The 24878-nt window shown below is 39.2% G+C and overlaps 3 protein-coding genes and 1 long non-coding RNA gene across 5 annotated transcripts; 1 reads left to right on the top strand and 3 right to left on the bottom strand.

Moving 5' to 3' along the window:
* Positions 1-1583: 1583 nt before the first annotated feature.
* Positions 1584-4318, bottom strand: LOC123972590 (regulator of G-protein signaling 21-like). Of its 2 annotated transcripts, none has more exons than XM_046052126.1 (5): positions 3996-4318; positions 3845-3910; positions 3683-3744; positions 3434-3600; positions 1584-2630 (listed from the first exon to the last, which is right to left on the bottom strand). In XM_046052126.1, exons 1-5 carry the CDS (start codon positions 4043-4045, stop codon positions 2481-2483), a joined length of 495 nt encoding a protein of 164 aa, XP_045908082.1. In that variant the 5' UTR covers positions 4046-4318; the 3' UTR covers positions 1584-2480. The 2 variants fall into 2 exon arrangements, with proteins under 2 accessions (XP_045908082.1, XP_045908081.1); XM_046052125.1 differs by having other exon boundaries at positions 1584-2711; positions 3996-4285.
* Positions 3148-10863, top strand: LOC123972591. The gene is made up of 4 exons (XR_006825434.1): positions 3148-3183; positions 4925-5073; positions 10398-10553; positions 10728-10863. It is a non-coding gene; the product is annotated as an uncharacterized LOC123972591 (long non-coding RNA).
* A 2535-nt stretch (positions 10864-13398) lies between these two features.
* rgs13 (regulator of G protein signaling 13) lies at positions 13399-15195 on the bottom strand. Its single transcript, XM_046051669.1, has 5 exons — positions 15034-15195; positions 14852-14911; positions 14696-14757; positions 14431-14597; positions 13399-14325 (listed from the first exon to the last, which is right to left on the bottom strand). Exons 1-5 carry the CDS (start codon positions 15108-15110, stop codon positions 14140-14142), a joined length of 552 nt encoding a protein of 183 aa, XP_045907625.1. The 5' UTR covers positions 15111-15195; the 3' UTR covers positions 13399-14139.
* A 5158-nt stretch (positions 15196-20353) lies between these two features.
* LOC123972818 (regulator of G-protein signaling 21-like) lies at positions 20354-21363 on the bottom strand. The gene is made up of 4 exons (XM_046052509.1): positions 21331-21363; positions 21028-21112; positions 20781-20947; positions 20354-20530 (listed from the first exon to the last, which is right to left on the bottom strand). The coding sequence occupies exons 1-4, from the start codon at positions 21361-21363 to the stop codon at positions 20354-20356; spliced, it is 462 nt and encodes a 153-aa protein (XP_045908465.1).
* Positions 21364-24878: the final 3515 nt, after the last annotated feature.

Raw genomic sequence — 24878 nt, forward strand, 5'->3', positions numbered from 1 at the left:
GCAGCTTACAGTTCAAATTAGAATAAGTGTAGGCGTCATTTTAAAAATTTTTTAAAAAGCAGCTCAGGACCCACCTGTTTAGACTTTAGTCTTATTTTGATGTATTTCTATTTTCTGTATTTACGTCTGTCTTTTTGTTGTTTGTCTTATTTCTTTTGCGAAGCACTTTGTGACATTCTGGGCTTGAAAGGTGCTATATAAATAAAGTTTTTTGATTTCTCTTTACTTTTGGCTTACAGTACTAGGTCATTAAACATTGATTTTGCTTTTGACCTCTCAGTTTGCTCATAAGCTGAGTCCCATGCAGAGTCGTAGTTGTACAGTGCATCTCCACCCAGCCCAATACTTCTTTAAGTGAAATATTCATTCCAAACATCCCCTTGACACCCAAATCATCTGGTGGTTGGTCAGGTTGATCCAGATATATCCCCTCTCCTCTGCACATCCTTCCACTCACAATGTTTACATGCCTCTTCATGCACGCCTACATTCTTCATGTCATTGTTTCTTCCCTTTATATCTACTCCTTAGCCTCTTGTTGCTTTAACCACAATTTCCATAATCAAATTTGAAATGCTATAGGGAGGCTACAGAACAAGGATGGAGGCGATGATGTTGAGTGCTGACCCCACTGTTCACAGTGCAGTACCTATGACTTTGGTAGCCATCCTGTAAATTTCATTTCCATTTTCAAGGGAAGTCGTCGTTCTGATGAAGCTGGGCTGTATCCACCAATAGGCCTTTTCCACAGAGGACTGGTGTAAATAATAACAATGACTTATGGCTGAATTCCATTTAGCTGCTTCAGTTTCTGGGTCCTGGTGTTGTACATACTGCCTCACTGTCACACTGTCATGGCTCACTGGGTTATTGTGTAATGTGCTTTTCCTGCAATGACAAGTTAAAATGTCTGCTGTGAAAAAGGCCTCATGATTTTGATCGTGAGCAAATTACTTTTGGAATTTTGGATTTCTACAAACTAGTGCAAGTTCCCGTTCACAGCGACCGATGTGACGCCTCCCTGTGTTTTGTTCAAAATGTGCACCTCACATTGGTTTCACCTACAGCAGTCATCAGCAAGAGGCAGCCAGCTGGCCAAATAAATAAATAAATACTTTGATAGGGGCTGGTGCCAAAATAGATGTCAGTCATGTCAGAAGCAGTTAGGCCTACTCGCATAATCACTTCCTCTTAAGTGATTGTGCCTACAAAATAAAATCGCGAAAAAGTATTTTGGCGATGACCCAGTTTCAACAACTCACTACTACATTGGAGCATGGACTATATGCCCCATTCCCGCGAACGTACCCCGTTCTGGCAGTTGCAGAGCGGAGCAGCATAAGTCCTGCCCGCTGTTACTGCACAAGACTGTTGCCATAGAATAATCGATTTGATTTAATAATCAAAAATGTGATTCTGTTTGTTTATTATCTTAACCACAAGATGGTCTACTGCTTTTTAATTGAAGACAAACTGTAATTACGTTTTTGTTAAGAATCTGACAGAAAAACAAAAAACAGAACAGATTTACTGGAGCTTGTTTAAGCCATGTGATTTCAAACAATCCAGGAAACCCTCTTTGGAATAATAATCTGACTACTTTATTTATGAGAATTGCTGAACATATATGACATACAACAGGTTCCATTTGAGACAAAATCTCCAGTCATTCAGTGTTACAGCTGGTTAAATAAATAAAACAACACAGGTAATAGTAAACCTTAATATGGTGATATTGATGTTTACTATTACCTGTGTGCAATAATGAAAAAAAAATCTTTTGTAGCATTATAGGTGTATAATTGTTACAAAAGATTTTCTTCTCTTATTACACACAACATGTAAAACATGTTGTTATGATTGAATATTGAGACCAGCGGCCATACATTCTCCCAGTTGCCACTGTGTGGCAGTAGCACATCAACTGTAAGTGCACATGATGCATTTTTAAGACACGAAGACACTGACAGTCTTTTTGATTAGTTTATGACTTTTTGCACCAGTTCAACAGCTTGTATGAATTTAACACATTACAGTGCTTCATGATGCATATTGATTCAAAATCATACCCATTTTCACAAATACAGTTTAATACAAACTCACAAAATACACAACAGTCTGGCATTCAAGTGCATTAACTTGTATAGAACCATAAAAATTGAGATTTACATTCAAAGCATTGGCTGTCTCAGCCAGACACCCCACGAGACTGAAAACCACAGTAACACTTTTGGTGATGTCCAGTGTTCATTGTGCACCAGAAGGCACCGCCTGCAGTATATTATGTCAATTGCTCTGGCACAGCCTGAAGTCCTGTCAGATGTTATATTGTTGAGGAGAAGAATTCTGAGGGAAGGGGAATTGCCGGCACAGTGTCGGTCAACAGCAGTTCCTGAGCCTGTGTCTGTGCAACACTTTGCACCATTAATATGCATGATGTCTGTCCTTGTGCACAAGTCTGCAAAATGATTGGTTTTGAATCATGCTGCATTAGATCTCCTTATCTTCAAGGCCTTTCGGTGCTTCCCAAGGCCTCTCTGCTTAGGAGCTGCAGCCAACAGGACTTGGTATTGCTTTGATTGAGTGAAGCGCAGGAAGGAGTCGTTCTCCATCAGGCTGTAGATTTTCTTCTGTGCCACAACAAAACATGATGGACTTGGTTGCTGAAGGCTTTGTCTGATGATCTTTCTTGTGTAGAAATCTAAGTTTACCTGCAAAGATATGTAAAGCACTAATAGCTAAAATAACTGAACATGCTTTTTCAATTTAGACATGTATTGTGCCGTATGTGTGCAGCCGTATGATAACCACAGTCAGAAAGTGACTATTTACAGTGCTGGTTGCTGTGGTTGATGTAGGCCTACAGTAAATGATGACAGCTCAGTGTTTTTTTAGAGGACTTTTGTTATGGTACTGCAGTATCTCCCCACTACCTTGTATTATTTTGTTCCCCCCTTCCCTGTCTTTTCTGTCTGTCTTCCCTGTCTGTCTCTGTGTTGTCTGTGTTTGTCTGGGCGTGGCTACACTCTCTGGCTCCTGCAGCCAAACTCCAGCTACACACCTGATCCTCATCCCACTAATCAAGCTCCTGCAGTATAACAACCCCAGTCCTCCTCACCATTCTTTGCCAGGTTGTCAGTTAACTGCATGTGGTATATGTGTCAAGGCCTACCATCAACTCAAGTAAGTTTCTGTGTGCTCCCTGGATTAACTCCCTGGATAACTCCCTGGATCACATCACCGAGTCTGCCTTTGAGTCCAAAAGTTCTCACATTATGGCAACTTTAACTATTTTTTCCCCAAAAAATTGCCGTTGTCACTCTTGCAAAAAAACAACATTGAATATACATGTGCTAACTAATTTTCTTTTTATGCTAAGCTTATATTTGGGTTTGAGTTTATTTTTCGGTCATCTCATTGAGTTTGTTTTTACCTGTTTTGGAGACTCCGTACTGACGAACTCTTCATAAATACTTGCTGCTCTCTGTGTTAGCTCCTCTGGACTGTCAAAGGTTTGGAACTCTTGACAGGCGAGCCAGAAGTCCAGATTTTCCTCACAGAACTCTGATTTCAGAAAGTCCCGAAATGCTATCTGTCCACCTTTTACACAAGAGAACATAACTTCAATATAAAGAACAGTAACCAACCATGATAGTATTGCTTGAAAACAGATAAAAATTACATTTCTGGGACAGGAGTGTCTCAAGAGATTCATCCAGTGGGCTTGTTTCATTTCTTTCCTGTCTGCAGATGAAAGAAAAATAAGTTTTTGGGATTGTTCACATTTTAAAGAAAGCATTAGACAGGTAGATTAACATGGAGTGTGACTAAATAAAAAAAACACCTGTTGATTTTCCCCGTTGGTAGACTCTGGAGGAAGTTATGCATTCTGGATTTCCATGCCTTATGTCTAAAAGAGAGGATAACAGTAGCAGTACTAAGAAATATGTCTTAATAAGGCTCATTTCATTGAAAATGAAACACACTATACTTACATTCTCTTTGAATCCTGGAGGTCCAGAGATATCTTAGAGCTCCAATTCATTGTTGAATTAATGAATTCTTATTTGACTGTATCATTCAGTAGACCTATGTATGATGCCAGTGAAGAATTACATTTTAGCTTGATTTCCAACCTAAATGCTTCACCACTGGATGATGATTCCCTCTTCTTACTTGTGAGAGTCAAAGCCTGTGGAATCCGACTGTGGCGTCAAGACACCACGCCTTTCTCTGAACTACAGGTCTCAGCACTTTTTCCCCCCATGTGTCTCGCTGTCTTTAACCTCAGTTGATATACAACCTGATTGTTAAGGAACAACATGCATGCTTAAAGTGCGTCAGACCATGTGTACTTCCTTGATGTTTAATTATAGAACTAAACTTGGCTGTGTCTCACAATCCTCATCACATTCTCCACAGTTAAATGCATTGCACAGGCTGCTGAAAGTTATCTCGTCTCAATGTTATTTAGCTCACCATTCAAGTTTGTGCTATTCTTAGTCACAGTTCTGTCACAAGTTTTTTTTAGCAGTCTAGCTTTTTCTTTGCCGTTCCTTCAGTGTGTCTTTCTTTCACAGTTAAATTGCTATTTTCCTTGCAGACTTTGTCAGGTTTTCTAAAGAAGTGATATGCCCCTTATAGAATCAATATTTATTTGTTAGGATAATTAAAATAAATGTGTTAGTGCGTTTGAAACTGTGTTTTTGAAAGTGATATCACCAGTGGAACATCAGAAGTTATCTAATAGTAGAAATTTGGATTGAATTCAAATTGGTAAGTGTTCTCAGGAGGGTGGCATGGTGGTCTGGTGGGTAGCGCTGTGGCCTCGCAGCAAGAAGGCAGCGGGTTCAAACTCCGGTTGCCCCGGCCTTTCTGTGTGGAGTTTGCATGTTTTCCCCGTGTCTGTGTGGGTTCTCTCCAGGTGTTCCGGCTTCCTCCCACCATCCAATTGAGCTAATTCCAGCTGACGTTGGCTCTAGCCCCTCACAACCCTGTATGCAGGATAAGCAGTTGAGGATGGATGGATGGATGTGTTCTCAGGACTTAAAACACTAATCTGTATGTTTACAGGTAAAGTATGCATATACAACTGGAGTTGCTTGTTTCTTCATTAAACACTAACAACCCAGCATTCTGGTTAAATTTTCTTTAACTTGAATTTCTGCCTTTTCTGCATCAATTCATGGAGGAAATGTTTTTATTTAGAACCGAGACCGAATTATTTATTTCAATGCACACTCTCTTAGGGGCCAGAGAAACTACTCCCTGGGGAAAGTACTTGAGTTACTTTCTCACTGATCTGGTAAACACCTCTTTAGAATTTTGAGAGCAGCAGCACTTAAGCAGATAACCAGAAAACTGGCCAGCTGCACTACAAATAGGAAAGTGGAAGGAGATTATTAATCAAGTTTACAAAACGATAACTCATAAGATAAGGAATTCAGTTAATTTATTTGAATTTTATCTTTCTCATATTTAATTTACATATTTATTTTATGTATCAGGTTAATGAGTTTTTTTGTTGTTGTGGTGGGCGAGGAGATGATAATGAGGTTGGAAATGGGGAGTAACAGACAAAGATATTGTGATTTCTTTGATTCCTATGGGAAGTAATTATTGTATTGAATAATAACTAGCCTATCAAATACTGCAGAGTATAACAAAACTGCAGCTAGCAGTTCTGTGGGACTGCATCACATGCACATAATTTCCATTGTGCAGTCCAAAAAGACACATTGCATTTTGGGGCAGTTGAGAATCTCCATTAAGCTCACAGCTCAGAAATTCTTGCTAATCTAGGCATGTCTCACGTACACAAAATCCACATACTTTGCAGTTAAAACACACTACATAGTCAATTTGAGGTCATACTTTGTATGAATAGTATGAATAGTATGTTAGTTATGAGATTCTGAAAACAGCCCATGTTTGCCTTCTTAGTCTAGCATGTTAGCATGCGAACATTTGCTAATTACCTCTAAACACAAAGTAACAGTTAAGGCTGATGGGAATGAAAATAGTTTTGATGGTATTTGGTAATAAACCAGTCTTGGACAAATTACAATATATACCTGATGATGGTGCTAGAGGAAAAGTCAAATTCATCCTGAGGGGGACATGAATGTTTCATAGCAATCCATCCAAGTTGTCAAGATATTTCACTCAAAAACATGTTGTGTAATCTCAATCTGCTGGTGGTACTAGATGAAGAATGAACATGTCTTTAGGACACATTGTCTGGACAATTTTCATGGTAAAGCATTTTGTAGTAGCGAGATAGTCTTTAACTGTGATGATTACAGCTCTGCAGAAGAATCTGAAAGTGACAATTACTTCCTATTTCTTCTGGCTCTTCATCAAAAACATATTCAAGCTCATCTGTCTATTTGTTAGAACACGTTTAACCAGTCATTACTATGACTGAAATGTGTAAGGATTGTTCTTTTAATAGACTCTCTGGGTTAAAAATAGAACACAATCCGTTTCTTTTCAGTAAATGGAATGTAAACATGAAGGTGTTAAACCAAACGTCATGAGAATGAGATACTACCACACAAACTAAACAAAAACCGGTATAGACGAGATTGAACTTCAACTTGAACTTCCCACTGAAACAAGGACTTGATATACATGAATTAGCATGTGGTTTGCAGGTCCAGACCAAACTTTGTTGAACAGGAAGTACCTCTGCAGCTTCATACACATCCAAAAGTGAAATGTAAAGTTTTGTACTTTGAATGCAAGAAAAAGTAATTAATTAAATGGAGTTATGTGGTGCTGACTACAGTTGCTAACCCCATGTGCTTTGAGTACAATATCTCTTAAGCAGTTTACCTGCTCCAACACCATTAACAACGAAACCATACACGCAGTGCACCCTCATTTAGTTATTAGTAACAACAGTGGCAGCTTGAACAAGTCTGTAAAATATCCCGTCCTGACCCATCAGGAACTCATAACCTCACTGCTGAGGCCTATATTGTAATGTAACATCATATATAAACTGTAGTGTGTGAAAAATTACCATACTCACTTTTAAAGTTAGCACTACTGTTCCCAACATTTTGTCTTGCAACCCCTCAAAACAAAACAATGTGTACTTGTGAAATTTGTCTCCCCAGTGGCACAAATAGGCTCCCATTTGTTCATCTCCCACCACTGCACTACACCACTAATTGAATGATTTTAGATGCCTCTCTTAAATCAATGAAAATGTCTTAATCTTAAGCAGTAAATGAATTAAGTATGAATCTAAAAACTTTTATTTCTCAAAGAAACGTACATATTTTACTTTGTACCACCTACAGACATCATTTGTCTTTATATTCATTGAAAATTCTGCTTCTTTAACCCTACTGCTTTAAAGACAAACGCTAAGCCTTTATCTCAAAGAGGTGAAATTCTTTCTCAAAATACAGAAACATGTTAAATTATCTCACCCGCTCAAAAAAAGGGGGGAAAAAAAGAACAAGGCCATGTGTTTTAAAATGAACATTTTTGTAGCACACATGATTCATTATTTAGGTCATTGGTGGGGAAGTACTGTAAACAAAAGCAGAGCAGAGAAACAAAACAGAATATTTAGGTCTGCTTTCGCATGAGCGTTACACCATCACCTACATAAAACCAGTGTAATCACACTAACTTAGGCCACGGGGACCAGAATATTCAACAAAACCTATTACTGTGTGATGTGTGAAAAAAACTCAGAGTGGGTCAGCATAATGTTAGATGATTTCAGTCATCTTCTTAAGCTTTTGTAGTCTGCATGACTCTCACGAATAATTCTGTAAATTTTGCAGCATATAAAACTGTGTTCTAAATTAAGAAGTTATGGAACCTCCTATATAGATGTAGAGTCTACATTTGCATGATAGGCTTTCTGCGTTGTAGCCATTCTTTTGATTCCCTGATTAGTTTTGCATAATACAGCAATAGAAGCCAAAACCAGGGCCCAAATGAGTTTCACAACTTTTCATTTGCAATTCACACAGGGCAGTGTGATGCCTCGGGGATTAGGTCGACTGGAGACTCTTGTGTGTCCATGTTGTTTCCCTTCCTTCCAACTAATGTACAGATCCGGAATGTATTCACATCGCTTCAGTTTTTTCAGATTTTGTTATGTTACAGCCTTATTCCAAAATGGATTTCACTAACAAGGACCACGCCAATCTTAGATTGTATAGTGGTTTATTATGATGAATAGTTATGGAAGGAAGGGTCGAAAGAAGAGGGATGAAGGGGTCGAGGGAAGAGGGATGAAGGGGTCGAGAGAAGAAGGGTTCGAGAGAAGAGGGATGAGGGGGTTGAGCGAAGAGGGATGAAGGGGTCGAGCAGGTCATTTAGGATTTGGCGGCTGGAGTGGCTAGGAACCCGAGGGGTCGAGATTCAGGGTGGGGGCTTGTCTTGATAAGCAGCTTAGTCTTATGAAGCCCCCTGTGGTTCCTGTTGTAGAAGAAGACGAAATGATTACAGGCAGAATTATGGATTGTAGCGTGCATGTCTTTCATGGTGGGAGGAAGCCGGAGCACCCGGGGGACACCCACTCAAAGCTGGGAAAACATGCGAACTCTGTGCAGAGAGGCCTGGGCTGAGCGAGGTCTAAACTCAGACCTTCTGCTGTGAGGCCACAGTGCTGGCCACTGGGCCACCGTGCTGCCCATTAAAAGACGTGAACAAGCAGGGTCTGGGTGGGAGGGATGTGGGAACTGAGAAACGGGAGAGAAGACGGGTTAGACGGCTTATGTACGTGAGTGCATGTGACTGGATTTGAGAAGCACAGGTGGATGGAATGAGTGAAGTATGGGTGGTTGATTGGAGGAATTGAATGAAGCACAGATGGTAGAATAAGTGAGGGAGGTGTGGTCCTCTTCCTCAACCTCAGTTTACATAACTCCATTAAATTCATTATTTCCCTCAAAATTCTACAAACAATATCCCATAATGACAACATGAAAGAATACTTCTAGCGTTTCAATACATTGCTGAAGCACCTTTGGCACCAGGAACAGCCTCAAGCCTTTTTCAGTATGATGCTACAACCTTGGCACACCTATTTTTGGGGAGTTTCTCCCATTCTTCTTTACAGGACCTCTCAAGCTCCATCAGGTTGGATGGGGAGCGTCGGTGCACAGCCATTTTCAGATCTCTCCACCAGAGATGTTCAGTTGGGTTCAAGTGGGATCTGTCTGGGCCACTCAAGGACATTGATAGAGTTGTCCTGTAGCCACTCCTTTGTTATGTTGGCTGTAAGCTTAGGGTCATTTTCATGTTGGAAGATGAACCTTCACCCCAGTACAGAGCGCTCTGGAGCAGGTTTTTAAGAAGGATGTCTCTGTACATTACTGCATTTGTCTTTCCCTCAATCCTGACTAGTCCCACAGCATGATGCTGCCACAACCATGCTTCACTGAAGGGATTGTATTGGCCAGGTGATGAGCGGTGCCTGGTTTCCTCCAGACATGACGCTTGTCATTCAGAATCAGAAATATTTTACTCATCTCCGAGGGGAAATTCTGTGTCACAGTTGCACACATTGCACAGCAAGGCAAAAGGAATATAAACAATAATAGAAAGTTGATATATAAAGAAGTATATAAATGTCAGAGTAAAAATATAAAATACAAAGAAAACATAAATACATTATTACATTATTAAAAGAATTGTTATAGGGTATAACAGTAATAGGGAATAAATAGTAGCAGAATTGCAGCAGAGAATGTTGCACATTAAGTAATTAAGCAGGTGTTATTGCACAAAACAGATAATAATGTCCAGTTTAATAACTAAGTGTCCGTGTGTCAGACACTTAAAGGGAGGAATTATAGAGTTTAATGGCCACAGGCAGGAATGACTTCCTGTGGCGCTCTGTGGTGCATTTTGGGGGATGGGTCTTGCACTGAAAGTGCTCCTGTTTGAGCAGCACGTCATGGAATGGGTGGGAGACATTGTCTAAGATGACATGTAGCTTGGCCAGCATCCTCCTCTCTGACACCACCGACAGAGAGTCGAGCTCCACACCCACAACGTCACTGGCCTTGCGGATCAATTTGTTGAGTCCGTTAGCGTCTGCTATCCTCAACTTGCTGCCCCAGCATACAACAGTAGGATATCACTGGCCACCAAAGACTCATAAAACATCCTTAGCATCGTCCGGCAGATGGTTGAGGACCTCAGCCTCCTCGAGTGTTCTTGGCCCAGTCCAGTTTATTGTCATGTGCCTTCAGGCCAAACAGTTTATTCTTTGTTTTTTTCAGACCAGAGAATTTTGTTACTCAGGCGGGCTTTCAGTTTTTCTGAGGAGTAGCTTCCGTCTGGCCACTCTAACATACATGCTGATTGGTGGAGTGCTGCAGAGATGGTTGTTCTTCTGGAAGCTTCTCTTCTCTCCACAGAGACACGCTGGAGCTCTGTCAGAGAGATCATCCGGTTCTTGGTCACCTCCCTGACTAAGGCCCTTCTCCCGTGATTGTTTAGTCCTGGTGGTTCCAAACTTCTTCTATTTACGGATGATGGAGGCTACTGTGCTCTTTGGGACCTTCAATGCTGCAGTAAGTTTTCTGTGCCCTTCACCAGATCTGTGCCTCGATTACAATCCTGTCTCAAAGGTCAACACACAATTCCTTGGACTTCATGGCTTGGTTTGTGCACTGTTAACTGTGTGACCTTATATAGACAGGTGTGTGCCTTTCCAAATCATGTCCAATCAACTTAATTTACCACAGGTGAACTCCAATCAAGTTGTAGAAATGTCTCAAGGATGATCAGTGGAAACAGGATGCACCTTAGTTCAATTTTGAATGTCATGGTAAAGGCTGTGAATACTTCTGTACATGTGGTTTTTTTTGTTTTTTATTTTTAATAAATTTGCAAAGGTTTCAAACAAACTTCTTTCACCTCATTAAAGGACATTGTTTGTAGAGTTTGGACTTCGATGTTTTCTTTTACTATGTAGGCAAAGACATTGAATCAAAAATATCTGTGTATGTTGTATGTACAGAAAATGCATTTAAATTTTTTAGCATGCTAGCAGAGTTGCTCTTGGCTCAATGTTGGTCGGTCCATCACTTTTGGTCCAGACTGAACTATCTCAACAACTATTGGATAGATAGATTGCCATGAAATTTCATTGACATTCATAGTCCCCAGAAGATGTCTCCAACCGACTCTGAGGATCCTGTGACTTCTTCTAGAACCCCCAGTAGGTTGACATTTCGGGATTTAGTGGTTTGGTTCAGATATTCATGTTCCCTGCAGGATGAAATATCTTTGGTGATCCATTAAGTTGTCCTCAAGCACCACCATCAGGTCAAGAATTTTACACATTGGAATAATTTCCATCTGCCTCTGAAATAGACCTAAAACAAAGCCTTCTCTGTTGAATTAGTTGAGCAACATCACACAGTAATCCAATACTTCCCATGTGGTTCCAAAAGAATGACTTGTCTCGTGACACACATGACAGTTAAACCTGCGGCTTTCATAAGTGAATTTAGTCAAAATGGTTGAGTAGTATATGTAGTTGTTAGTGGATATCATAAGGGATTTGTAGATACGTGTCATAGATTGCGTGACAACTTAAACATCCTGTCTCTAAGCTATGACGTAATATTTATGATTTTATACTGCTTCTCATGGTCATATGACTAATTTATCACAAGATCATCATCTTGTTACTAATAAACAGAGCAGTGCAAATAAGGAAATGAGGACCAGTCATGCAGTGGTTCAGCCGCGTCAATTTAACACCTCAGCTGCATCTGAGTAAAAAAAACGCCAACAGCAAAGTATATAAATGATGTTATCATACTGCTGAAAGCTCTTTTGGCAAGAACCCCAAAACCCCAAATTACTATGGTGTCTTTATACTGACAATTTGATATATATTAATCTCTAAAAGCACAAAAGATTTTCACTTTTTCACATGTGAATGTTCATCTGCCTCTGTGTGTGCTCACGCAAATGCAAGGATGCATGAGTGAGATTAAAAGAGGATGTGGTAGAGCAGTTAGGTCGTAACACTTCTCCCTAATTTCTGTAACCTTTAGAGTGATAGTTGATGGGTTCCCACAGACAAACTTCACTTTTGGTTATTTTTTTGTGATTTAAATGCAATTTCAGTCAGTTTTAAACCTTTCTGTTCCATTAAGAATGTATGAGGGTGACATCTGATTGTTGTACTAATGAATGAAAGATTGAATGGTAAAACAAAGGCTAAATGAATCATAAAAAGGGTAGTGCTTGAAACACAGTGAAAAACATGAAAAGCCAGTGACACTTGAAGGCTGATGTAAGAACAGATGCTGCGTAGTTGGGAGCATCATGTAACAACCTGTCTAATTAGTATGGCCCTCACTGTGGTCCTAGTTGTTAAACCTTTAAACCTCACTCACAACCTTACCCTGTGCAGCCAGACACAGTTTAAACCCACACAACTTTATTTTAAATTTGAGTGGTAAACTCAAAGTTCCGCTAGATACCAAATATGCAAGGCTGAATTTTGGAGAAATGTGCATAAAATGTGTATGTACATCTTAATTTTAAATTGACTAAATGGCACAGCCATAAAAACAGTCTTCAGTTTGATTGTTTCACTCAGTTTAAACACCTTATACTGTATCTTCAATGAGAAGCAAAGAAAAGCTGAACATGAAATACATGTGATTGTGTCAGACAACTATAATTAACGAGATTTTCCAACCTTAAAGCTATTATGTTAATCGCTTTCTGGCTGAGATTTTTTGCAAGTCTCACATACGTTAAATATGGTACCAGTAGCAGGAGGTTGGCTTATTTTGGCACAAAAACTAGGGGGAAACTAGGGGAAATAGCTAGCCTGGCAAATAATGTGTTAATGAGTGAGCTTTTGAAGGTGCAGGTAGGTAGCTTTTTTAATCCTTTGGACAGAGCCATGCTAGCTGTCCAGTCTTTGTGCTAACCTAAGCTAAATGGCTACTGGCTGTAGCTTCACAGACATGAGTGTGGTATCAATCTTCTCATCTAACTCTCAGCAAGAAAATGAATAACCATATTTCCCAAAATGTCACACTATACCTTTAAGTAAAGTGTAAGAACATAACAAGGACACACAGATTCAGAATTGTGTGAAGCACTGTACACTTTTCAGTATCGCAGAGCACGAGTAAATACTTCTGCTACACAGTGCAGCAGTAGACATTTCTAAACTCATTAAAAACACTAGGCAGTAAACACTGTAACTGTATGTAAATATATGAATGAATTAAAAAAAATCATAAATTAATTGGTCACTAATTACTTCCTGGATTCTTAAGGTAATGTGTATCTAATAACTGATGGGAACCTGACCTTGTTTGTGGCCGTCTAATTGATAAAAACAAATTTGAATCCATTTTAAAATCATCTGTATTATACAGATTTCAATGCAAATGTAATATATTTTTATTATATATGTAACTCCATCTTCAGTTTCAAATTCACAAAATTTTCACAACTGACGAATACATTTTCGACATAATAGCTTATAACAGATTATTATAATATATCAGTTATTTCAGTGTGACAGCACTGATGTAAAACTTCTAAATGCGCATAAAAATCCACATCTGGATAGCATCTACTCATCTATTGCTTTAGTGAGATAACAATAAACTTGATGTTGTGCAAATGTCGATACCAGCTCGTGCACTTGCATCTTGGGTGGAATGGGTTGTTTGCACCACATACACTTCCTACCGTGTCTCACAGAAAGTCCCCAGCATTTTCATGACTTAACCATGGCTACTCTGGGAAGTCTTTTGCTTTACAACGGCTATCACGGTAGCTGCTGTTGATTCATGTACAACTGTAACCATTTTTGGCCTAAGCCCATCCTTTTCCATTATGCCAGCTGGCTTTGGACAAACTCTAGTCACGGTTTTTACTACAGAGCTCACTTCTCCTCTGTAACGCAGTAATATGTGGCCATGGGCCCCTAAAGCATGACTTCTTCAACTCAGAAATAAGGCATGAATGTGTTGAAAATGACATGTTTTTGGTCAACACCAGTGGTCCCAGGAGAAGCACACACACACCATAGCTTCTCTCAGGTAGTCCAGAATTTGGCTCAGTTTCACAGTCCAACTTTTACGAATGCAATGTCTTTGGTATCTGTTTTCTTTACATCTTCACCGATTCTGATGTGGAGTCTAGTAGAGCCCGATAGATGTCGGACCTGAGAAAACGTGGGTAAGAGTCCCTCTCCATTAGCCCATAGACGATCCTCTGGGCATCGTCAAAACACACTGTGGTAGGCGCCTTAATGTTCCGCCTGATCAGGTCTCTGGTCTTGTGATCAATGTTGATCTGGAAGCAGAGGAATGAAAATTATGAGGATGTTAAACAGTAAAACAGTATCAGAGGTGGTACGTATTGTGAAAAGAACTATAAATCTTTCTGCATTATAAATACCTCTCTTGCAGCCTCTGCTTGAATGTAGCGTTTGAAGATCTTTTTGGCCCTGGAGGACATCCTGTAGGAAGACTTGATCTTCTTATAGTCCTCACACACCAACCAAAACTCAATGTTTTCATCACTGAATTCTGACTTCAAGAAGGCCTGGAATATCTTCATGCCATCTACACAGGAAAAATAAGCAGCAGTTAGCCGGTGTTGATGAAGAAAACAGACTACTATTCTTGACTTGTATTAGTAGTATTAGTATTAATCAACTTACATTTGGAGGATAAAAGTCTGTCTAGTGACTCTGACCACTGGGACATCTCCTCGAAACAAAGCCTAGAAAAGAGGGGGGCAGTGTCACTCACATATACAACAAGTATATAACAGGTTAGATTATTTAGTTTTCAACGGCGAGGTTTTCTTCACTTACCCCTCAGTGTTAGGGGCTTGAGACAATCTTCGCTGCAGCCGGGACTTCAGGTTTTCTCCCCTGGTTAACCAAACAAACACATACCAACAAGGCTTATTTTACTGACACTGGTCCTTAATCTAAAAGGGTGATCAACAATGAGAAAAAAAGAACATACAACGCAGTTATTATAAAATATTTACCTGTCTTTTCCCGTCTTCTTGTTGTCCATGTTGAGATGCTGCAGCTCCCTTGGTGGTGATGTGACTAGACTTGGCATGACAGTAATGCTTTTTACATGTGAGTCTTTGTGTCGGGCTGCTCTGAGAGCGTTGTGAGACTGCCACTTTGTCTGTATGATGAATCCGCTCAGTGTCAACTATATATGCACAGCAGAAGCCTGAAATGAGGTTGGCGCATAGCGTCACAACATCATTCTGAACAGACCACAGAAAAAGAGGAAGTTGGGGATGACGCAAACTTGCACAGACTAACGCACTCTGTATGTACTGTACTTAGACCTTCATCGTTACTCCTTTGTAAAAAAAAGGTCTGGGGATGCAAATGGGGCAGTGGAAAATTCAGCAGCAGATAGGCAAATGCTTTAGTCTCTGTTCCAGTTTGCCTCAAGAACCAATACCACTGTTTTAGGTTTTGGAAACATGCTGAGGTCATTTTAGCACTCACAGTAAAATTTTACTAAAACTGGCAATCCTCTTAAGCTTGTGGATCACAAAACATGTTCATTCGACTATCATGGGTCAAACAACCCAAACAGCTAATGACTGATTGCATCTTTGCAGTAAAGAAGCAGTAGCATCCTGACAATAGCACATTTTCCTCTCATGACATCATGTGTACTTTAAAGAGAGACAATGTAAATCCAAAGAAGACATAAAAAAGTCTTCCTTTTACAAAGGAAAAGTTGAACTCATAAGCAATAAAATGTATCCACACTTAATTCAATACCCTAAGCTGTTTGGCTGCTACAGCCTTACCTGGCCAAGTATAACCACTAGCTTTTGGTTGCTAAATGTGTAGTTAACTAACATATAGCAATAGATCAACATTTTTTAATTTCAGTTAATATGCTTATTTGCGCTCTTGTGGAGAGTTGGAAGAGGAGATAGATAACACTGCTAATTATGAAGCTACAGCCAGCAGCCGATTAGCTTAGCTTGGCATAAAGACTGGAAGCAGGGGTAAACAGTTCGACAGCTTGACTGTCCAAAGGTATCAAAATCTGTATGCCAATACCTCTTCTCATCTAACTCTCGACAAGAAAGGGAATAAGCATTTTTTCCAAGAAAAAAAAAGTTAACTTGCTAACATTAGCAATGTGAATAAGTGCATTTGTCAAATGAATTATTCCTTTTGCTAGATATTGCTCTATGATCGACATTACTGAACCAGTTACTGACTTAAGAATCTTTTCCTCTTTTGCTACTGTTAAACTATGTTTTATCATACTATCATCCTTTAATTCTCACTTGTGACAGCTGTTTGAAGATGGTCTCACCTTATGGTACAATCAAATTAAACTCAGTGTGTTGTTTGGTTTCATAAATATTTCAGCTTCTGTCATTGAACATGTCTAAAAATGAGAAATTGTCGATGCAGAGGATTTTTAATATCCACGTTTCTTTCTCCAGTTAACACATCTAAATGTAATTTATTCCTTGGTGTTGTCATATAAGGACATCTAGCAAGTAATTCTTACATGACTGACATGACTTTAATGATGTCGTTGTTTCCATTTTTTAGCTTCTTGCCATTGTTTGATCTTTGACAATGGAGGCAGAAAGGAAATAGCTACAGGGGGAAACAGAGAGGGGGATGACATGAAATAAAAGTCGCCCACCGGAACCAAATCAGGGACACTGTGGTTATGTGGTATGTGACTTAGACAACTATGCCACCCCAGTGTTTCCATTTTAGATAGAACTGAAGCTTGTAGACACAGAACTTATAAGGCCACCTCTATGTCATATAGACCAAATAAGATATCAGTGGCTTAAAGCTCTAGCATAATATCAGGAAATCTTTATCGAAACAATTTTTATTGCAGATATTAAAAGATCTAGATCTAACTTATTTGTCAACATCAGTGAGTGAAATTACTAACACTCTCAATTTTTCCTCAGTGTTGTGAGCCGTCTCATTGGAGCTTCGCTTCGTCCCACAGTAAAGTAAGTAACTTCCTGCTTCTATGATGACAGGAAGCTGTGACAAAACAAAAGCTTTCACCCATCATCTGGACTTTCCTCTGGACTTTTAAAGAGTTTTCAAAAGAGAATGTGATCATTCCTTTAGTTCATTGCCAAAGATGACAACACTGATCTGATCTGAATGGAAACTGTTGAGATCTAGGTCTGTTTTTTACGACTAAACAAAACTTTATGCAAAAGAAACCTTTCAGTCAGGTTTAACAGGTTGTCACAGTCCTCAAGCTGTCCTTAATAATCTGCTTTTATCATGTAAAAGTTGACAACCTCCAAATTATTGTGAATTAAAGCCATTAGAATTTCCAACACTTGCCCTTTTGGACATTTAAGAAATACTGTACACTGTGGCAGTCAGCAATGGATACTATTTTCATCACTGAATGTCTGAAAAGCTCATCAATTATGCAAGTTCCTGATCCTCATACATGATGTAGAATGTATAGAAACTCTCATATTTACAATCTGTTATCCATTCTTGTTGATATTTGGAGTTGTTTATAATAGCTTCCTTGGCCCTGGAGAGGGATCAAAACTGCTTCTGTCAGCTTATGAACACTTCAAAATGAGTGCACATACCTGCAAAAAAACCTGGAAACATGCTTTCCTTACACCTTGTGTGGACTAATGTACTGTAATTCTCTCTACTCAGACAATGGTAAATGTTCCACAGTTAGTCGAAAATACAGTTGTTGGGTTGAGATTGCTCTAACTTTTGCATCCATTAGTAGTTACCTGCAATTCTTAGGATCAATTTGAAGCTTTTAGTGTACAATTTTCAAGAAGATATTGCCATCCTTACACTCAAAACTGCAAAAACCCACCTGTTGAGATTAACCCTGAGACATCTGTTAAACTCAGATTCAAGGTGAGCACAGAAAAACTTTCCCCTTTAGCACATTAATTTGAAAACATCCTTCCAATGTCAAACTCTGCACATACATCATTCTGCACTGTGAAGCTCAACCATCTAAGAGAAAGAACAACAAGCACCACACATTTTCTGATTTGAGTTGGACATTAAGTTTCTTTTTTTCTTTATTTCCACAGGATTTTAACACTTTTTCTTTTCATGTTGCAACCTTTCATTTTACTTTATCCTGATTTATTTGATCTACTGGCATTTTATTTCAGTGCCATCCTGCTTTTCTGCCTGAATCTGCCATTGTATTGTTGAACACCATCAGAACCTCAAGGTCTCAAGTTCAATGTGTTCATGAATGTAAACAACTTTTGCAAGAAATGTACAGAACATGCAAGTAGGAGTAAATGTATGTCCCAAAATGGAATGGCCCTTTAAAGGTACAATGTGTAGAATTTGGCCAACATTTTAGTTTAAACCATTAGAAAAATGAACGTATAGAAGTAGAAGTAACCGTTCTAATATCATGTCAAAGACATCTATGTTTTGTGTTGAAATACCACTTGTGCTGGTTAGTGCACAGAGACATGTAATGAATGAAAATGTAGGCTACATAACCTTAAAACATACCCAAATAAAGTGTTTAAATGAACTTACTGAACCACCTTTTGAACCACTGGTTAGTACTGTTTTGTCACATGCTTTACAGGAAATGTTTTGTGTTAGAACGCAGCTGTTGATGGCTTGCTGTGGTGACATCAGCTCTTATCTCAGACAATTTCTTTATCGGTTGCAACACCCGTCTGTGAGTTTCCTCCATCAACTGTTGTCAGTCTGAGAATTACAACCTTGTGCAGTTTCTTTCATTTTTATGTCTTCTTCACTTCCTGCAAGCAATATGTACTGCACTTATGGTGGGGTAGACGTTGCTATGCATCATAACCACGGTTGCAGATTAAACATGTGGTTTGTCAAAAGCCTTTTTTTTTTATTGCAGTACCCAATGCGCTTAACCCTTCTGCCACAAAGGGGTGAGTACAACCAGAGTTGTCTAAACTAGAGGAAGTTGTGGTGACCTATCTGCACAACACAGAATGTTGTACAACACCTCTTAAAATAAATCCCCCATACAAGTCCACCTACACAAACAGAACTAAATGTTCGTCTAACACCCTGCAGTCACATGGAGAAACCAACTACTTCCACTTTCCAAACACAAAAAACACAATGAAAATGTTAAAGTGCAAAAGGGAACAGTGACTGTAGGATTTTATGCTCTATGTCCGTCTGTAAAAGTCTGAAAGTTGGTTGCCTTGGAACCCTGCTTTATTGTGCTCTTTTGAATTTGCATGCTTTTTACATAGATGATAATGTAAGTTTCACCATGTCCTAACTTGAAATAACAAACAAGAAAAAAACAGATGAAATGGCAAATACTATCTACTACTGTATAGAACCACCTAAAACTCTGCATGACACAACCTGCACTAATCTTCCTTTCAGGGGAGATTTATATTACCTTAGATTCCCATCACATCTAATTCAAAGTGGTGATTTGAATCCTCTATCTGACTTTTTCATGATGAATGAACTCGCCTGGCAACATGAAACCAACTGAATTGCCACCAGAGGTGCACCCCCCTGTGACTAACATTTCAGACAAATTTAACTCCAGTCAGAGTCGATTCATACAGTTCCTCTTAACGTTATGCTCAAACTTGTACAAGCTTATTCTGACTGCAGCTGAGATGTTGCAGACAAAGTGAGAGGAAGTGTGAACCACCTTTTCCCTTTTTAGTCTTGGTTACTTCTGTCTTCTTGTTAACTGAATGATGTTGCTTGAAGGACTTTGTTGCCATCTAGTGTATTTTACCAATGATAATATTACAGTGTACAGGCAAGTCTTCTTTGACAACAAACAAATGTGATTTGCATTACATTCAAAAGGACCACACCCAAATGTCATTAGGTGGATATATTTAGTTAGTTTGTTTGATAGAAAACATAAAACCAAGACAGATGTTACATACAATACACTCACATATTTATTTTCACATGAAAGTTGAATTTGTCAGAGCAAATTAGGATTTATATTTGCATGATCAATTAGATAAAAGTGTTGATAATACTTTACAATAAAGGAATTCTTTTTATTATTAACCTCATAGGGTGAAGGAGAGAAAATAGTTAATCATAGAAGAATTATGTGCACAGTCTCTTTTTACCTTAACATAATTAAAGAGATAAAGCATAATACAAGCCATATATTTTCTTTAGCTGTCTACTGAATTACACAGGCTGAGAAAAGCTATTTCTGCTACACTCAGTATCTGGACTGTATGGCATGAACCCGTGCTGAAATCAAAGAGTGCAACAACAGATCTGAGTTGGAGAGAAGAGTTTGCGAGCCTCCGTCTGAGAGGCTGTCAGTTTTGACAGTCACCTTGAATGTGTTCTCCTCAGGAGTCCCTGATACACGTCAGATTTTAGGAACCGCGGGTAGCAATCCCTGGCCATCAGACTGTAGATGAGCTTCTGCGCTGTATCAAATGAAGTCAGGGTCGGCTGGGAGATGTTCTTTGTTATGTTTTCTCTAGTACCGCAATCTATGTTGATCTGGAATCAAACAACATTGCCCAGGGGCGTCTTGAAGGAAGTCTTTTCAGCATTTTTACTATAATGTTCTGGGGTGTAAATTTCTACAGTTTTACAACCATAAAGCACACAAATACACAGCTTTATAGCAATAACTATATTACTATTATCCTACTAAATTCAGATCACAATCAATGACCCTCTTGGTTCATATTTGCATTTTTGCAATTTTTAAAAAATCCTGTCTGGTTTTCAGCTTGCAGTCGTTTACCTGTTTGGGCGCTTCTGTTTGGACAAACTCTGAGTAGATCCTGTTCGCAGAGGAGATCATCTCTGGGACCGTCTTGATTTTTTTGTACTCCTCACAGGCGAGCCAAAACAGTATGTTCTCCTCACTGTACTCGGACTTCAGGAATTCCCGGAAAGCTATCTGTCCAGCTGGAAATCACAAATCACAGTAAGCAGGCAGCAAGTGTATACGAAATCCAATATATGTACAATCGGAAAAATACTCTCACCTTTACAACTGAGGACTTTGTCCACAGACTCACTCCAAGTCTCAACATCCTCCAGTGGATCTTTGGGAAAGCAACACAATCTACCCTTGAAAAGAGCATCAAGATCTATCACTAGCCAAGTTATCTGTGAACTCCACAGCACATACCACCTGAAAACCACACTGGCAGGCCAAATTATTAATCATTTATAGTGAGTAATAAGATGCCTCCTAAACATTCAGTTTAATGCCTTGAGCCTGACAGCAACCTCCCATTACTACAAGCTCCTTCAGAAATAAAGGCACATTGCAAGGTATGACTTACAGTGAGTGAAAACCTCCTTGGTATTTTCCACATGGCTGCCGTAAGCTGTTGCCTGCTGAAAATGGTAAAGGCCCAATAATCAAATATGCAGTAACTCACTTTATCGCCATCTCCTCGTCCTCTACGAAGGGAGACAGAGATAAGATCCTGCCAGACTGAAGATGGGGTTGTGATTGTTTGGAAATGAGGGAGTCAAGTGACTGAACAAATCTAAATGACCCCCCCTAAGATGAATGGAACTTATGGAAATCTGTATGCAAAGTTGTTGTTGGGAGAGAAAGGGCATCCTTCCATGTCTGTCACACCTCGAGGAGAAGAGAGCTCGGCCGTGATTTGAGCTGACTGCACCTGTTGTCCAACACAGTGACCATCACTGAATGTGACAATATGAGTGTGGCAGGATGGTGAAAGGTGAAAACTTTATGTTTTCATCACTCATTAAGAACTATAATCCAGTTCTTTAGTATAATATAGTAGTTGTATAATAAGGAATATGATAACATAATGGCCTGCTGTGGTCGAGCACTATATGTCAAAGATTTCATAAGATTTAACTAAAGCAATGAGCAATGGTCCGGAAGTACCAGGAAAGATCCTGACCATAAACAAATAGCCATAAACAAATTCATTAAGGAAAAGGCCCATCATCCTGCCATTTGCTTATCAGCAGGGTTTCTGAAAAAGCATAAACAAGCACTGATTTATTAATATGCCTCATACGACACCTTTAGTTGATGTAAGTGATGTGGACAGACATTTTGCTTGTTTGTAGATTGATTAAGGTCTGCTACAAATCTGCACCGACTTTTGAAAACAGAAAAGTAAAGTCCTGAAAAATCACAATAGCAACACTATTAAATAAATTAGGTTTTCATTATTGAATGACGTAGTTTGGCTGACATGAAGAGCCCACGTTTGCTTGATTTTCAAGCACTTCTTTTTTATAAAGCGCCAAGTCAGATATGCTTTCATACATGCATTTATGTGGAATTAGTCATAGTGTTGTTTCAAACTAAATGCACTAGCATGCTCGCAATGACAATGTCAATGTGTTTAGCAGGTATAAAGTTAACAGGGTTCACCATTTCAGTCTGGTGTTAGCTTGCTTATATTTGGTAAACAAAACACAAGGTACAGCTGAAGATGATGGGATTGTAATTAGTACAAAATTTTAATTTTGACCTGGTGATTTGATACATGAAATATTAAGAGGTCACATAGGTTAATACAGTTCATTCTGGGGCAACATGGATGTCAGCATCAAATTTCATACCAATTCATTCACTGAAAATGATAAAAGTCAACCTCATAGTGGCGCTAGAGGAAAAAGTCAAGAGGGATCACCAAAGTCAGCAGGATATATCGTCTAGAATCATCAATGTTTGTAAAACATTTTGTGTCAATCCATCATATCATGACATCATCCATTTCAAGCAGATGTTGAGTTAAATGTCTCAGTTTGCATGAAAACTTTGACCTGTTGGTGGCAGTAGAGGAAAAGTCAGAGGTTCATCCTCTGGGGACATGAATATCTTTAGTAATAGTTTCCAAGACGTCACAAAAAATGGCAACCTACAATTGGCGCTACAGGAAAAGTCAGCAAATTGTCATGGAGCCATGAATTTTCGAAAAGAACTGTATGTCAATCAATCCAGTATTTGCTGAAATATTTCAGTCAAAGTGGTGGATCGACCTTTACCGTCATTGAGCCATAATGCTAGCAAGAAATCAGGTAAAGAATTCAGAAAAACTACCACTGCAACTTAATCAGCAGTAGTATTCACAGTATATGTCTAGTGTGTATTTTCATCAATAGATGTTTGATTTAGGTGGTTTAGACCTTACTAAAATACTTTATTAAGATAAAACAGAATGTGTGAAAGATTTCCACTGCAAAGCAGCAGAGAATAGCATTGCACAGTACCATGATCATTAGCTTTATGTGACTGTCCTCAGCTCCTTTGGGTCTGTTGGTTGTATACAGGTCATGCCATACAGTGAATCATAATAAATGTATGGCCAGTGCATTTTATCCCGCCCTGACCTTCCTGACCACTGGTGGGATTTCATGGGCACAAAAACAAACCAAGAATGTAAATCACAGCAGGTGATGGAAAACACCCGGGCTGCCCCTATTTGCATGTGTGTAGACTCACCAGGTCAAGGAATTTGTTTTTCAAAAAAGGCACTGCCAGGGAAGATATGAGCACTGTAGTGAGGTGTGTTGTCTTTGTGTGTTCACTGCAGAGTATCCAACATGTTTTGTCTTGTTGTGATTTGGCCTTTCATGTTCTTAAATCAAAAGTCATTCTGACTGGTCAGTGTTACCATCGAAGGACAAGCTGGATTCCTCTGAACAACCCTGAAGATTTTTTGTTTTCACACTCACAAATCAATGTGCTGTGTCTCACCAGTGATGCAGCTACGCACTTCCACTGTGGTTTCATACCAAGTTGCAATTTGTTTCATCTTACACAGGGTGGCACTCAAGTCCTCTCCAGCCCACCATCTTTATGACAGCTTTGAATTTGTACTTCTCTTTGCTGTTGGTCCTGCTTGCTTCATTCATTCATACAAGGTTTTGACCCTTCTCCTGAAGCTGCTCAAGACCCAGACTGCAGGGTGGGGGTTAATGTAAGCTGCAGGTGTAACCGAAAAACCTATTTAAACTACATTTCGAACCCCTGAAAGTAATTCAGTAAGCATGCATTTGACTTAATTAGAAAGTGTCTCAATGCGTATCATTAAAACAGTGAGCAGCAGGGATCCTGAAGTGACCTTCCTTTCTTTTTTAACCTGCTTTCACCATTTCAGCATGGCCCTTAAATAATATTTCAAACCAAATAAAAAATGAAAGAAAAAGTGTAGGCATCTCCTCAACCTCGTTGGAAAACACAAGGAGAATCAATTTCAGAAATCTGCTGCATTTTATATTACCTCTTCACAAACTTTCTTTCTCGTTCCAGTGCAGCTTACATACAGCACATTTTCGTCACAGAATTGGTTTCAATGATATTAAAACCTAGGCCTTTAACCGGCAGCGATTGTTCTTAAGAGTTGACTGCCTCCGCAAACTTGCCACCTATTCATTGGTGAACATGTAGCCACTTTTAGTATAGAGGAAAGTTGTCCATCAGGCATTCAACTGTATCTTTTTTTTCTCCACATAAACAGGTGCCTCTCAATATGCTCCCAACACTTCAGTTGAAGTGCGGTGTTTAGAAAAGAAAGTCTCACCTTGAGAATTTCAAACTGAACACGACCTTCTGTTTTCAGTCACACTGAAATTTATTTAGGTCTGTCAATATCGTTGTAGGCCAACAGTGTCAGGTGCAAACGGATTTGCAAGGAGAAAATTGCACAACTCAATATCTGAGCCTGGGAGTCAGGAAATCTATTACTAAATTTGGCTCACTTAAAGTTAGATAAAAGATTCTGAGATGGGACAAACTGGCTTTTAAAATGGGAACATGTGGTGTAAAAGTTTGGATACCAGAGCCCAAGGGTGCAAAACTACTGACAGACTTTGGCTTAGATTGAGGAATCTT

The sequence above is a fragment of the Micropterus dolomieu genome, linkage group LG06 (assembly GCF_021292245.1).
Source record: "Micropterus dolomieu isolate WLL.071019.BEF.003 ecotype Adirondacks linkage group LG06, ASM2129224v1, whole genome shotgun sequence".
In the NCBI taxonomy this organism is placed as follows: domain Eukaryota; kingdom Metazoa; phylum Chordata; class Actinopteri; order Centrarchiformes; family Centrarchidae; genus Micropterus; species Micropterus dolomieu.